Consider the following 16,765-nt stretch of genomic DNA (forward strand, 5'->3'; position numbering starts at 1 on the left):
GAAGAAATAAGAAGGTATCTCAAATATTAACAAAAAAAGTTGAAGGAAATATTGTTATTCTTAAAAAAAATTAAAAATTAAAAATTAAAAAAAAAAAAAACACTTGTAAGTACTTTATATATACGAGGGTTTGTCTAAATTTTTCAAGTGGACTATCAATTTCAAAGTGGAACTTTGAAGATGCATGACATCAGTTTGAAAAAGAACCAGACTAGTCTTACTAAACTCACCTTGTGGCATCTAGATACATGATTCAATGCTATAGAGTTGTAGATGACAAAATTCTATAAATTTTTTTTTTTCAAAAACAAATTAATTTTGCACTAATAAAATTTTATTTTGAGAGTTTCATAGCCATCCCTTTTCAAAATCTTGGATCAAGTCCAAAATAAATTGCTTTTTTGAGAAAAAAATGGATTGAGATTTTTCATGAAATCTAAAGGACTGCAGTGTTGGATTGCCAATGTGGTAATAATTCATTTGAGCTTACTAATCCTTAGTAAGACTTGAAATCTTACTAAGTTTGTAAGAAAATTATTTTCTTTGAAAAAAGCAGGGTATCTTTAACATCTATCAAAACAATTTTTTTTTTTTGTTGTTGGGGTTGAGTTTCTATATCACAAATTATTACCTTTTTCTTAAATTCAATGCCCACGTGGCTATACCTCCAGTTTGAAAAACCCAAGGACTATCTCCAATATCAATCAAAACAAGAGGGCCTAAATATATATATATATTTTAAATATAACACCCACTGATCCCCATATAACTCCATATGTATTTGAAAAAATCACTTAATAAACCTTTCGAATCAGGACATCTTTCTAAATGTATCATAAATTTTGAGACTGTATCTTTACTGTCTAATTATTAAAATCTTTCTTTCTTAATACCCCTTTTACCCTGCTAAAGCAATGAAGTCAAATCTTTGAGATTGATGATTCTCATGATTTGAATTGTTCATCTTGAAAATTTGAATTATCCATCTCACCTACTGATAAGAGGGGTGAGGGGGCAATTATTAAAAAAAAAAAAAGAAAATTACCGATTAGGCTATCAACTGTGTCATAATTGTTTTTGGGGGGGTCCAAATGGGGCCTTGAACTCTGCAATTTTATTTAAGAGGGTTTTTAACCGTAAGTATCTATTTATATTTCTATCTGTCGTTCAGACAAATGGGAAGTGGCGGTTAAAGCCGTGTCGACAGAGCCTGAGAACACATATGGATTATCGATCCACCGATTAAAAACATCAAAATCATTAAATTATCTCTCTTTCTCTCTCAAACGAGATTCTCTGCCAATCTCTCTCGCTTTGTGTGATTCCATGGCGATCGCAGCTGCTGTAGTGGTGCTTCCTTTGGGTGTACTCTTCCTTCTTTCAGGCCTCATCGTTAATCTCATTCAGGTTCTCTCTCTCTCTTCTGTTTCCATTTTGAATTACTATTTCTGTCATCTGTTTCTAGGGATTTTAGATTAGGTTTTCTAGCATAGCTACATGTTTCATGTAATTTCTCTGAGATTTTGTTGATTCCACTTTTATTTCATGTCAGCAAATGTGGTACTGGATCAAACTAGGGTTTTGTAGATCAACTGGAGTTGTAAATATTAATTATTTCGACTTGTTCCTAGTTTTTGTTACAATATTGTGACCATTTTTTTTTTTTTTTCATTTAGATTATTTTAGAAAATGTGGTTTCCGATCAAATTAGTTTTTATTTTATTTTATTTTATTTTTTTATTTATATATTTTTATTTCAGACACTAGAATTCATGATTAATAACTATTCTTCTTACACGATTATGTTTTTCCTCATCATGGAAGTTGAACTTTTTTTTTTCTAATCAATTTGGGGATCTGATTCAATCATTCTTTAATGTTTGCTGAATTATATTATTTTAATTTCTTTTTTTTCAGGCGGTTTGTTTCATCCTTATTCGCCCACTATCAAAGAGTACCTACAGGAAGATCAATAGAGTAGTGGCTGAATTGCTTTGGTTGCAGCTAGTATGGCTCATCGATTGGTGGGCACACGTTAAGGTGTTCTCGTATCTTCATTTCTCATTGTTTTCTTTATTTATTTTTTATTTTTTCTTGTATATTTTAAATGTCGGAAATTTAGGGTAGAATGGATTTGCTGTTACATGAAACACTCTTAGAGCAACTCCATGGGGAAACTCCATATTGATAGTCCATAACGGCTGACCATCCCATTATGGAGAACCATTTTGGATATTCAAAGGGTTACACTCCGACTGTTCTATCCATATATATTTTTAGTATTTTTTTTAATTCAATCCAAAATGAAGATGGAGATGGTGACTGCATTGGTGACCCTAAAATCCAAAATGGTAGTTGGGGGATGAAATTTTTTGGAGCCAAAAAGTAGAGAACCAGATCTCATCCTCTATTTTGGAATTTGAAAACTTGATTCTCCAAAATGGAATAGGAGATGGTGACTGTGTTGGAGACCCTTCAGATGGGTTTGGTGCTCCAAAATGGTAGTTGAGAGGGGATGGTGACTGGGATGGAGTATGCATTGGAGCTACTCTTACCATTTTAACCATTTATTTGATCATGAAACACTTTTATCACTTTCCTATATGTGATTTTTCCATTAGTAATCAGTCATCTGTTTAACCATTTTTCCTTGTATTGAACAATTGGTCTTGACTGGCGAAGAATGTTCTGGCTGCAGGTCCAGCTCTACATGGACTCTGAAACTTTTCAATTGATGGGTAGGCCAGAATTATTTATTGCTTGAATTGCGTGATCATTCTTTTGTAAGAGATAATTAGGGCAAATATTTGGTCCCTAAATGTATCTTCTTAATAAATTTTTTTGTTGTTAGAGCTAAAAGTGGAGAATTTTCCAGGTAAAGAACATGCACTTCTTATAGCAAATCACAAAAGTGATATTGATTGGCTCATTGGATGGGTTTTAGCTCAGGTGCCTATCTTTTGTCGTTTGAAATCACAACTTTACGTGCATGATATGCTATGTGTTTTCATGTCATGCTCGACTTGCATTAATCTTTTCTCCTGTTGTTTGGTGAGTCGATCTATTTATAACAGCGCTCAGGTTGCCTTGGTAGCGCACTAGCTGTCATGAAGAAATCATCAAAGTTCCTTCCGGTGAGTTACTTATGTGATACACATTTTTCCTATTGGCCCATATGAAATCTTTAATTTGACTTGTCAAATTGAGTTCAGAGCTAAATTTTAAGCACTTGGATAGCATTGCTAATTTGCAAATGGACACAATCGATCAAAATTATGGATTTATAGTCTTTATCCCAAAGAAAAAGGAATAAAAGAATAAAAGATGCGATCAAAAGATTACAGGTTTGCACATTATTCTATATAGAGAAGTTGTGTTCCACACTAGTAAATCCTAAAGGGAAAGTAATAAAACAAGGGGGGAGGTCTTTCATTGTGATGTGAACTTATTTTGAGAAGTTGAATAATAAAATTCTGCTGTCCCATTGCTAATTCTGACGAAAGGAGATAAAAAAGACATACAAGTTCAAGGCTTCACCTCAGTTATCCCCATTATTTAACTCATTATCTTTTAATTTATTGAGACTATGTCTTAATTATCTCTAAGATGCAATTCAATTATAGTTTGGTACGCCAACTTACTTCCCCCCCATTTGTCTGTCATATTTAGCATTAATCCTCATCTTGACTTGTTTCTCTGAGGGTTATTTAGCATTAATCCTCAATTTCAATATCCTCCCATGAGTAGGTGGAATTTGAACTAGCCTTTGATTTTGAGGATAAAAGTTGTGGTTTATGTGTTCAGGTCATTGGTTGGTCAATGTGGTTTTCTGAATACATTTTTTTGGAAAGAAACTGGGCCAAGGATGAAAACACATTGAAGGTATGATAATATGCTAAATTCATCGGTGAATGTATGCATGTGGTTTTGCATTACTTTTGTAGATCTCATTTGGCTTTTATTTGAATATATACTGCAGGGTCTTCAACAGCTGAAAGATTTTCCTCGTCCTTTTTGGTTGGCTCTTTTTGTAGAAGGAACTCGTTTTACAAAGGCAAAACTTTTGGCAGCTCAAGAATATGCAGCTTCAACAGGGCTGCCTGTGCCTAGAAATGTTTTGATTCCCCGTACGAAGGTTAAATTCTCATTTTTTTCGGTAGTAATAAAATAGCAAATGATTTCTTCCCGCGTCTACTTTCTCTCATTATCTTTTTTTGTCAGTTTCTAGATTTTCCTTTTTCTCAATCAAAGAACCCTTTCATGTAAACAAGCAGTTGAGAACATAAAGGATTTAGACCACTTAGTCTGATGGGAGTTCATATAAGATTTTAGAGTAACTTTTGCATTGGTAGAGTCATTTCTTAGACACAAGAGACGTTTGTGGGGAAAGGTAGATTTTGGATAGGATTCTAGTAGCCAACAGATACATCAATCTTAGAATTAAGGTAGGAGCTTTGCAAATTCTGTGCAAGGTGAGTGTGGAAAAAGCCTATGATCACTTCCATTTGGGTTTTCTAGATTACCTTCTAGGTAGGATGGGATTTGGCCAAAAGTGGAGATGCTGGATTCAAAAATGTGTTTCCTTAGCTTCCTTTTCAATCTTAGCAATAAATCTGTATTTGATCATTTTGGAAGTTTGAGGGGATTATGTCTAGGTGGTCCCCTCTCTCCCTTCCTCTTTTTCATAGTGGTAAAGGCTCTTGCTAGAATGATTTTGAAAGTTGTGGAGATTGCTGCAATAAAGGGTTTTAAGATTGGAATGATCATGTTAGAATCTACCATTTGGAATTAGCTGATGGTACTCTCATGTTTTCATCAGGGGAATTCTTAAGTAGGTAGTCTTCTTAAAGGGTTTCCTTTGTTGCTTTGCAGCAATGTCAGAGTTGAGTACAAACATGGGAAAATGCAAAGTGTTTGATAATGGGAATAGCGAAAATGCAATGATCTTTGCATATTCTTTAGGTTCTATGGTGGAATCCCTTCCCTCCACTTATCTTAGGTTTCCCATGATATAAATATTTAATAGTGGATTGGCGAGCATGAAACATTGCTTCAAGGTGATTAAACATTTGGTTGGAAGATTGATTACTTTTCAAAATGAGGTAATTGGTTCTCATTAAGAGTACCCTATTCAATTGTCCAATTTATTATGTCTCTTTTAGAATGCTAATCAACATGGCTAATAAAATCAGAGAGATGTATGAGGGAATTTCTTTTTTTTTTTTTAGCATGATAAGGATAACAACTTCAAATATCATCTGGTGGATTGGAACATTTGATAATGATCTAACTCTACCCATATGCTTTTGAAAGAAGCAAAATACTTGGTCGAAGAACTCTCTCCTTGACAAAGATTATAGTTCTCCTATCATAACTGATAAACTCTTGTGATGTTTTTCTGCTGAGAGCACGTTTGAGCTCTAGGACATACAAGTTGGATGTCAAGACCTTTGTTTTTTTATAAAAAAAATACTATATATATGCTGTGACCTAATTTTAAAGCATGAATAATAGCAAGTGGATATATTTTATGTCATGATATTTAAAAATTTATTAGAATTAGTTATATTAAGGTTATCTATTATATCATGCTAATATAATTTGATCTTATAATATATATATATATATATATATATATATATATATAGGGTCGGGTTCCTGCAACACACATTGCAACACACATATAGACAACGTGTTTGTCTTATATGGGCAAAAATGTTTGGAATGGGCTGATTTTTTGTGAGGATGATCTCTGTGATGAGGGGATCATCCTGGCAAAAAATCATCCCATTCCAAAACTTGTAACCCCATCAAAATTGATTTACAAAAATTGGACGGTCTATAATTTTTCAACAAAAATTGGACGGTCTAGAAGTTTCATAATGAGCTGATTTTTGGCAAGGATGATCTCCTCACCACAGAGATCATCCTCACAAAAAATCAGCCCATTCCAAACATTTTTGCCCATATAAGACAAAACACGTTGTCTATATGTGTGTTGAAATGGTTGTCGTTTGAACCTGACCCATATATATATATATATACTAAGTTTAATCCATTATTTTAATAATTATATTATGTTATTAATACTTATAGGTTTCATGTCTAACTAAGTCCAAATGTACTCAGTTAATTAGTACCTGTAAAAAATGATGTTAAGTTGATGTAATTAAATTTTTATATCACCCAATTAGTTTGTGCCATGTGACATCCTATTATTGGACAAACCAAGTATGTGAGATCCATCTTACATATCAAAATTTGATATACAAAAAGAAGGGGGACGAATCATATTTATATTTAATGTTGATACATTTATATTCAATTTAGGTAATGTACCTAGAGGTTAACCAAATTTGTGGGACATGCATACGTTTAAATATAATACATGGATCAATGTTCATCTATAATCCTTTGAATGCCTCCATTTTTTACATTTTTTATCATTCCACACCTCTCCCAACCATTATTTTCGTACCTTTTTTTTTTGTTTTTCAATCTCAAGCATAACTATTAAAGGTGCTAAAGCTGCAAAGTTCATATCTCTCTCATTTAATATTGAAACCTATTGATCTAATACATCAAATCGAAGATCTTTTCGAGATCTACAACTTTTTAGGAGAAATTGATAGTCGATTCCCAACAAATTTTCTGAAATTTTCACCTAAAGACATCTGATCATCATGTTCGTCGGAGTAGTACCTAGAAGATTCATATTTGCATACTTATATTGTGAAGCCAATATCTCTGCCATCCGAACTCCAATTCTATTGATATTATGTATCAAATCAAAGTTCTTCCGAGAATTACAACTTTTTATGAGAACTCAAAAGCCGAATCCTAACCATATATTTAAAAATTGGGCTCAAATATGTTATACCGCCATGTTCTAACACCAATTGTCACAATCGAACTTTCTTTTATTCTTATGTCTCAACTACAAAAACATAAAGACGAATTGTGATCTTTTCCTCGTAAGTAGAAGTGATAAATATATTTTTATTATTGATAATGATAACATAATTCAAAACATCGCAATAAAATGCATTACAGTTGACTATTCTTTACATAATAACAAAAAACGGAGAAAAGTATTATTTTTGTCTTGATCTTATCTACAGATTCAACTTCACTCAAGATTTGTGGACATGAAAAGTTTGTAAGCAGTGATGTCGAGCAAACAACAATACAAACATTAGTTCAAATCAATAAATCAAAGAACTCTAAAGACAACCATGTTTTCTATGGTACCTTTGTCTTGACGTAACTTTTTAAATTTTTTTCGATCGTTTATCTTAATTTGTTACCTTCAACCAGATCAATCTTTCTTGAAGAAACTTGTGTCTCTTAAGGTATTTAGCCAATCAAGAGTGTCTTTAACCAAGATCAACCTCTCTGAGTAAACCTCTGACTCTCAAGGTATTTAGTCGATCAAAAACTTTCTTAATGCTTGGGACTTCCTCATCTCTTGTCCTTGAATTAGGGAACAACCTAACTAGGTCAACCTATTTTGGGAAAACCTCTGCCTCTCAAGTTATTTTGCAAGTAAGTTTTGGTTTCAAGTTAATCATCTCTTAGGTCTAACTACCGTGAAGGGATTTCATCCATATTTATATTGCATTTTTCTGTGTTCCGTAATCTGCAATTTTCTTCCACTTTGTTTCTAATAAATGGGCGATTCTAGGGTTTCTTCAAGAAGAAGATAGGTGACACCCAAAACAGGTTACCTCCAAGTGCTCAAGAGGATCTTAGCTCTTGGAGTCCAAAGTTATTGTGGGCAAATGATGTTATGGATCTAGAACTTGTGAGCAAGGAATGCCCCCTTGTTGGCTATGATGATATGAAATGGAATAAGTTTGCAAGTGTCACTATCTCCAAGAATGGCGTTGGAGCTACAACTGGGAAAGAGGACAGTGGAGCTCACTCTGAAGTGAAACCTTTAACCTTTTGGGTCCCCCCTATCAGCCAGGGTGAACCCTTTCTCTAGAGTTTCTTGATTTAAAGGGTCTCCTCTTCAAAATCTTGGTGGCGATGCTCATCAGACAAGTTCAGGGGAGCTGGAGCTAGCCATTAAGTCTACAACTCCGCCCAACAGCCCAACCCAGCCCCTAAGGAGCTAGTGCAAACGTCTCAGAAGGTGGTGTCAATAGTGGAGAAGAATGCCCAGCCTGAAAAGGAGGATATGGTCAATAACACCAAGCATGGGAATACTAAGTCGTGGGCTTCCCTGATTGGAGGTAGGGCCTTTGCCAAGGGAGACACAAAACTTGGGTACCATGAACCAGAGGTCAAGGATGAGAAAATCTTTGTTAGTTGCCAGCTTAAAGATGAAGAAGAGGGAGAAACAATGTGGGATGGGTGCCTAGTTGGCTACTTCTTGAATCAAAAGCTCTCTTTCAACCTTGTTAAGTCCACCATAGTGAAACAATGGAAGTCTATTGGCTCTCTAGAAGTATTCTTAGATGACAATAGAGTGTTCTTCAAATTCAATGTGGAAGAAGATAAAGTTTGTGCTTTGGAAGGAGGTCCCTGGTTTGTTGGAGGTAAACGTTTGGTCCTTAAGCCATGGGACAGGCACATTGAGCTTGAGAAAGGAGAAACATCAGTTGTCCTTATATGGGTTAAAACTATACAACTTACCTAAGCAATATTGGATAGCTAAATGCTTGAATAATGTTGTTAGCGGAGTGGGTAAGCCTTTGTATCTGGATAAAGCCATTACGGGTAATGTAGATAGGCTTGCCGACACTTATCTCAATGCCTATGATCGAGTTAAGATGTATCGAAGAAAGAAATCAACTGCATTGACCGAGTCAACTTGGCTTGACCAAGCTTTGACCAGTCTACAAGACTTAGTCCAACTTCTCTTAGGACTTTTTTATTGAGTTTCTATTTTTTTAAGTTACTTAAGTAGTCCTAGTTAGTTTTCATTTCAATTTTAGAAAGGTTCTTTTTCTTAATTTGTTTTATGCTCTCTAAATTCATTTTTATTCTTTAATTTATAATTAGTAGTCCTTTTAGATATTCAAATTGAGTTCTAATAGGATTTTAAGGTTAGTAATATGTTATAGATAGATTAGGAAGTTGCTTTTTAGTATTTTAGAAGGTTTCTAAGTCATTATGGAATTATCTATATAAGGAGTTTCAATAAACAAATTTAGTGTAGTAATTTTTATTTTTTTGAAGATTGATTAATAAAATAAGAGACTTTTCTTTATTTTCTTTGTTTTTTTAAGTATAAGGACCTGATATTGGTTCTTAATTTTAGTATTAGCGATTGATTTTCATCAATCTCAAACCTAAATTGAAGTTTCTAGTTTGTTTTGCTTGACATGGAGATTCTTCATTACTCTTAGTTCTTAGGATTTCGCCCTAGAACCAGATTTTTAACATAAACTCCAGGTTTGTATGTTTTTACCCTACTTCAGAGGGGTCACAAGGCTAACCTTTGCCAGAGTTTGTGTTGAAGTTTTTGCTGAAAGAGAACTCCCTAAAACTTTATATTCAAGAATGAAAGGGTGGAGGATAGCTGAAATTTTTGTCAAGGTTGATTGGATGCCCCCTAGGTGTCAAGGTTGCTATATGTTTGGGCATATCCAGGCCTAGTGTCCCAAAAAGGTTATTGAGAAGAAATATTGGGCAGCTACAAAGCTTGTGAGAGGTATGGTGTCTTTTTTGAAATGTAGATCTCGGGGATAAAATAGGTTTTGAATTTTGATTCATACAAATTCGACATCGAAGGCCTGAGTTATGCCATTTACAATATTATATTGCCAAACTGAAAGTAGAAATGGGGCAGTGAGCTTGTTGGCTAAAATCTGTTACGATTGGGAACTAGCTTTTTTATGAGAAGTTGTAGACGACTTCAATTTGATATATTATATCAATAAGCTTGGAGTTCGTACGAGGGAGATATTGGCTTTATAAGATGAGTATGCTAAAATGGAATTTCTGAATACAATTCTTAAGAGTATGACGGTATGACATATTTGGGTTAAATTTTTAAAAATATGGTTAGGATTGGGATCTTGGGTTCTCATAGAAAGTTGTACTTTCCGGAAATTACTTCGATTTGATATACATTATAAATAGGTTTGGAGTTCGGATGGTGGGGATATTGGCTTTACAATATGGGTATACAAATCTAAATTTTCTAGATACTACAACTATGAGCATGACGGTCAGATGTCTTTGGGTAAAATTTTCAGAAAATGTGTTGAGAACTGGTTCTTGATTTGTTCTAAATAATTGTAAATTTCAAAAAGATCTCTGATTTGATATAGTATGTCGATTGGATTCGACATCAGATGAGAGAGATGGGCTTCACAACTACCTTAAATAATGATGCTTGAGATTGAGAGAGAAAAAGGACAAAAGAATAATAATTTGGGAGAGGTTAAATTATGAAAAAGGTAGAGAATGGAAGTATTTATAAGATTTTAGTTGGTCTATGTATCATAGTTAAATGTATATATGTCACATAAATTTGGTTAACTTCTAGGTACATCACCTAAATTGAATACAAATGTATTGAAGTGTGACCAAAAAAAATGTTTAACACTAATTGTAAATGTGATTCGTCTCCCTTTCCCGTTGTGTATCAAATTTTGATGTTTAAGATAAGTCTCAAGTGATTGGTTTACTCAATATTAGAATGTCACATTTCACAAATTAATTGGGCGAGAGAAAATTTTAACGTCAACTTGACATCATTTTATAAATATTAATCAAATGAGTACACCTACACTTAATTAGACATGAAATCTATAAGTATTAATAACAAAATATAATTGTTAAACTATGTATTAAACTTAGCATCTATTATATTATATACATGTACAAGCATATTTTAAGACCCAAACTTTACACTAAACTTTATATTAGCATGATATAATAAGTAATCTTTATATAACTATTGTTAACAAATTTTTAAATGTCTTGACATAATATATATATAATATTATCAATATCCACTTGCTATTATTCAGGCTTTTAAATTAAAGTCATGGCATATATATAATTTTTTTTTTATAATAAAAATACGGGTCTTGACATTGGAACATTTGAAAAATGATTTGACTCCTACTTTTGTTTGAAGCAAAATATGCAGTCAAAGATTTCTCCCTTTGACGAAGATGAGAGTTCTATTGTAACTAATGAACTCTCACGATGTTTTTCTACTTAGAGTAGGAGTTGCAAATTCTCAAATCTCCTTGTTCGAAGAAACAAAAAATCACAATGGAATGTAAAATCAAGATATGATGGTAAAATTCTCTGTCTTCCATTGGTCATACAGAGGATCAAAATGATTTGGTTCGATAATCGTCCGAGTAATAAATCCCAATTTCCCTATGTCTTCGATATACATCTTGGCAAATTGGACCATTCCAAGTAATTCTTACCATTTAATTTCACTATGGTAATCAACATACTTTGATTTTCCTTAGGAAAATAGGCTTATTTGGAAATCATGAACCGTTGAACTCAAATTTTGAATGAAATTCCGAGCTTCATACTGTGCTAGTCTCAGGGGGGGGGGGGGGGAACGAATAGGATAAATTAAATTTATTCCAATTTTAACTTAGATTGATAATTTGACTATGTGTTCTAAGTCATTCACCTAACCTTGATTTTGCACTTATGTCTATAAATTGCATATAATTAAAATACATTTGGAATTTAAACATTCATTTAGTCATGTCATTCAATGGCACATTCATATAGGATTTACCTATTCAGCATTCATGACATCTCATTACATTCAAGGCATTCAAGTGTATATTGCAGAATAATAAAACAAGCACGAGACATAAGACTTATAATAGTATGGCAATGTGCCTACATCCATTCTCACTGCTTATCTCTAGTTTGTAATGCAATTAGAGTTTACTTAGAATCTAAACATTCATGGCATGTCATACATAGCATAATATCCATTCATGACATACATTCATTTAAGTGTAAGTTGATAGAGGCATTTTCACAAACGCGAGACTAGTAATTTATAGTGGTTTGACAATTTGCCTACATCTACTACCAAAGTTCCTACCTAGGAACTTGGTATTCACTATCAAATAGGTTTATGGTTCACCTCGAACCTTTTACATAGAATTTTTATACCTAGGTTAAATTCTAAAACCTTAAGATTAAGAGAAACGCATCCTCTCGAAATAATGAATTTTGTTTTTCGGAAATTTGCGAACCTCTTCTTTTGTCAAGAGTCCTAGCCTTTAAAAAGAGCTTGGTTTTTAATGGGCTGAATCAAGTAACCTCATACATAGATTTGGAAATGAAAAAACAAGATCCAAGTACTCATTCAACACTTAAGGTTTGCCATGGCGATCTTGAGCTCACAAGTGCATTTCGACGGTTGGATCTTCCAATCAAGCTTTCGAGTTTGTCTGCTTCTTGTGATCACTCTTTCCATCTTCTCATTTTGCTCATTGTTCCATGAATGTATCAATGTGTATGCAAGGTGAGATTTGATGGTGGAAGTAGGATCAAATGAGAGGTCTAGGAAGGTTGAAAGGGGATCACCTAAGTTACTCTCATGAGTATAGAGAATACTCTCAAAGTGTGGAGAGAGGAAAGCACAAGTTATCTAGCCTTTGATCAACCCACAAATGAACTCAAGGGTTGAGTTTTAAAGACATTTGAGGGTCAAGTTATACTTACCGGTGGCGCTGATAGCTCCAACGGTCACATTTTTGAAATTTCAAACCATTGGAGTGACTCTACCGGTGGCCTTGGTGGACACACCGGCAGTCTTGGTAATTTTACCTAGTGACAGTAAAATTACCAAAATGCCCTTTTGGGTCATTTGAGCCATTTTGAGCTCACGGGAAGTCCAGTGATCAAACGGTTTAGGGAATTTGTAGATCTTACCAATATAAGATCTCTAAACACTCATCAAAAGGTGGAAGATGGTCAAAGGGATGTATAATTACCAAAATACTTTTTTAGCCATTTTGGGTCAATTTGAGTTCCCGGGAAGTCCGGTGATTAAACGGTTCGGGGATTTTGTAGATCTTACCAATATAAGATCCCCAAACTCTCACCAAAAGATGAGAGATGGTCTAAGGGTAGTAAAATTATCAAAATACCCTTTTTGGCCATTTTGACTCTCGACAAGTCATTTTTGGCTCCCGGGAGTTTTGATGAATGAACGGGTCGAGGAATAAGATTTCCTTACCAATATGAGTTGACCTAACAATCATTTAGGTGTTGAGGAATGATCTAGGTGATCTCATTACCTTTTAAGCTTTGTGCACACACATTTGGAGCATTTTGTCGAGGTTCTTGAGGTTGGGCGGTTTTACCAGAGTCTTCACATGTCTTCAAATATAAACTGGTCTGACATACAACTTAAGTCTTAGGATTGACAAAATATGGTACTAACATTGAATTGTGCAAGGTAGAAATCAACACCTGGACCACTCTTTTCACAATCACAATCTCAACTTAAACAATCAATCACCAAAAAAAGCATTGTTTTACACAAAACGGTCCCTATAAACAAAATTGGCAACCAATCGAGGGGTATTGAAGGCCAAAAAATCACATATGGACTTTTCAAACTCTAAAAAAATCCTAGAACCATAGATTAGTCCCAAAATTAGTATAACAGATCCAATAAGAGGTAAAGCAGCAGCCACAACCATTCGAACACTAGAATAGTCTCCCAAATCCCAAAAAGGAACCATCCAAGGTCCAAAAATAAGCAATTCTGCCATTGGATCACAAATCAGTCTTCACGGATGTGATCCCTAGCCAAAAATGACCTACACACTCTGGGTTTTCGCAGATTGAGATGTGGATCCTTGAGGTATTAGAGTGATTATTTCAAGATTATTGGCTTGAAATGGCTCAATATCGGAAAAAAAATTCAATCTTTAATAAAAATACAAATAAAATCTGAAAATCATACCAAAAGACTCACCTTGACGAACCCTATCAAAAACAAAGTTTTAGAGGAAAATACAGAGTTGTCCAATGATGACGTCTTCATGACATCAGCTCCTCTTTGGGCTTCAGATTTTTGTCCTCTCTGATTTTCTACTTATCTTGAACTTATTAGCTCTGATACCAAGTGGAAAATATTGGACTCTAACCTTAGATTGAGGAAATGGAGAGGTAAAAGAGAATATAAGTGGAGATTATGAATATGTATCATGTCTTCAGAGAATATCTTATTTATATTAGAATATATTTGAGGAGACAGAAATACCCTAGACGATAAATAAGACTAACAAATGCACAGTGGGAAAGAATAGATTATTCTACCCCTTACAAATATATCCATTTTGGACTCTTTTCTATTCCAATACCCACCAAATTAACTTTTTAGGTACTACATCGGGTTTCCCTGGGCCATCTTAGGGACGGTGGTTATGGCAGTGCTTGAAGGTTTGTATACCATGGATTTCACCCCAGAGGCCATTATAGTAGGAATCAAATTCCTCCATTATGTTGTACATTAGAGGAGATCTACTGTAAATCTGTAGTCTTGCTGTTCTGAAATACTTGTGCTTAATATATATTTCTTTTACCAATAAAAAAAATTGACCATCTGTTGAGCTCTATCAAGTTTTGAAGAAGTTAGCTTCATTTATAAGCTCTACTGCTTACGGTTCTGCATATTTGTCGGGCAAAAAAAAAAAAAGTTTTGACCTAATGCTCCTGCTCTGACACATTTTTTAATTGCTTTCAGGGTTTTGTTTCAGCTGTTAGTAATATGCGCTCCTTTGTTCCAGCTATTTATGACGCAACAGTGGCTATTCCCAAAAATGAGCCTCCACCTACAATGCTGAGAATCTTTAAGGGGCAACCTTCTGTGGTGAGAAAATGAAGTCCACGAATTTTCAACAAATGTATTAATCATCCTACTGATTTTATATCTTTTGTGGAAACTTAAAATTCACATATTTCATATAGTTGGCTTTCAGTTACAAATTGAGGACTTGTTATTTCAATCTATATTATGAAATTGTATAAGTTCGTCTATCATAATAAGAAGGCACAGAAAAATTCTAATTGTTGTCTTTTTCTTCTAAAAGTTGATCTCACAGTGTGCGCAAAATTCACATGAGGCACAAAAACTATACTTACATGGTAAATTGTATGCATGAAGACTAAAGAGGAAGAGAATTAAAAATACGAGGGAACCCAACTTTGGTCTGACAATTTTTTCCCTTGAAAGTTGTCATACGTTTACATTTGACCTTTGGGATCGAAGCTGTGAAAAAACAATAACTTATTATGCAGGTTTGAAATTTGGGAACCAATTTAGAGGTTGTATTTCTTTTTTATGGTGCTAATTGTTTACATTTCCACAGGTGCACGTGCATATCAAGCGACATTTGATGAAGGGATTACCTGAGACCAATGATGGTGTTGCACAATGGTGTAGAGATGTATTTGTGGCCAAGGCATGTATAGTTTCCCTTTCGTTCTATCATATTGATATGGGTTCCTATCAAGTAATTCGGATCTATGTTACCTAGTTCGTCGCTTGAATTTGGGTTCGTGGTTCGCCACTCTTGAATGAACCCGATTTGTAGAGGTAGTTTGTAGAGGATATTTAAGTCATTTATGTTAATCTCATAGAAGAAAACTCAGGTCAAGGGGGCATATCATTAGTTTGAAAATTAAGGGGGCATCTGTAATATTGACCAAATCTAGAGATTTCCAAGATAAGGGTTATTTCTAGTATTGACCAAAATCATGGGGGCATCTCTAAAATTCACCAAAACAGGGGTGTCTCTATAAAATTCATCAAAACAAGGGATTCGTCAGGTTCATTGTTTTTTATGAACCCACTACGAACCAAACCTCAAACTGGTTCGATTTGTAACGGTTCATGAATCAGCCCTATATCAACGAACCCAGTAACATGGATTCGGATTTGCAAAATTGAAAGTACAAAAATTGTAACAGAAGAGAACTGGATGGTGGTGTTTTGCTGTCTCTGTTGTATAAACATAACCTGTTTGTTTTGTTTGCTTGCGTACTAGGATGCTTTATTGGACAAACATTTTGCTGAGGACACATTTGGTGAGCAAGAACGTAGAGACATCGGTCGACCAAAGAAGTCTTTATTGGTACAATAATAAATTCTAATAATCCAAAATAAAGAAATTCTATTGCCACACCAATTTTTGCTAACAGCACCCCAATTCATATGTAAATCACCCAAGATTTAACACATATTTGGTGTGCTGTTAGTAAAAGTTGGTGGGGCAATAGCAGCTCTCTTCAAATTAAGATGCAATCTTATTTTTTTCCCCACTTATAGGAAGCATGAACTTATATCCTTTTTCATGCGAGCAGGTTGTTACATCTTGGTCATGTCTCCTTATATTCTGCGCTTTAAAATTATTCCAATGGTCCTCACTCTTCTCCTCATGGAAAGGAATTGCATTCTCGGCAGTCGGCTTAGCTATTGTTACACTTGTCATGCAAACATTCATTCTGTTCTCTCAGGCGGAGCGTTCCACTCCGGCTAAGGTATCACCTGCTAAGCCCAAAAATGGTGGGGGGGTTCCTTCTGAAACAAGCCGAGACAAACAGCTTTAAATTAGCAGCCACACTCACATGTGATTGAAGAATTTTCCCCAAAATCATAAAGAGTTTTCGCAATCAGTTCCAAAGTCTTAGTTATTGAATTTCCAAATGATGTATTAGGCACATCGGTAGTTTGCATTGATGCATTTGATTTTTGTAAGAAAATAGGATTTGAATATAAGTTCATCACAACTTCTGTTTA

General features: G+C 34.4%; 1 protein-coding gene across 1 annotated transcript; it reads left to right on the top strand.

Annotated features, from left to right (window-relative positions):
* The first annotated feature begins 1,149 nt into the window (after positions 1-1,149).
* On the top strand, positions 1,150-16,765 carry LOC147386667 (1-acyl-sn-glycerol-3-phosphate acyltransferase 2-like). The gene is made up of 11 exons (XM_086422315.1): positions 1,150-1,407; positions 1,918-2,040; positions 2,699-2,738; positions 2,876-2,949; positions 3,075-3,134; positions 3,805-3,882; positions 3,980-4,135; positions 14,711-14,836; positions 15,336-15,428; positions 16,014-16,100; positions 16,330-16,765. Exons 1-11 carry the CDS (start codon positions 1,327-1,329, stop codon positions 16,573-16,575), a joined length of 1,164 nt encoding a protein of 387 aa, XP_086278441.1. The 5' UTR covers positions 1,150-1,326; the 3' UTR covers positions 16,576-16,765.

Source organism: Akebia trifoliata, chromosome 14 (genome assembly GCF_017979445.1).
Source record: "Akebia trifoliata isolate Shusen 1 chromosome 14, ASM1797944v1, whole genome shotgun sequence".
Taxonomy (NCBI): Eukaryota; Viridiplantae; Streptophyta; class Magnoliopsida; order Ranunculales; family Lardizabalaceae; genus Akebia; species Akebia trifoliata.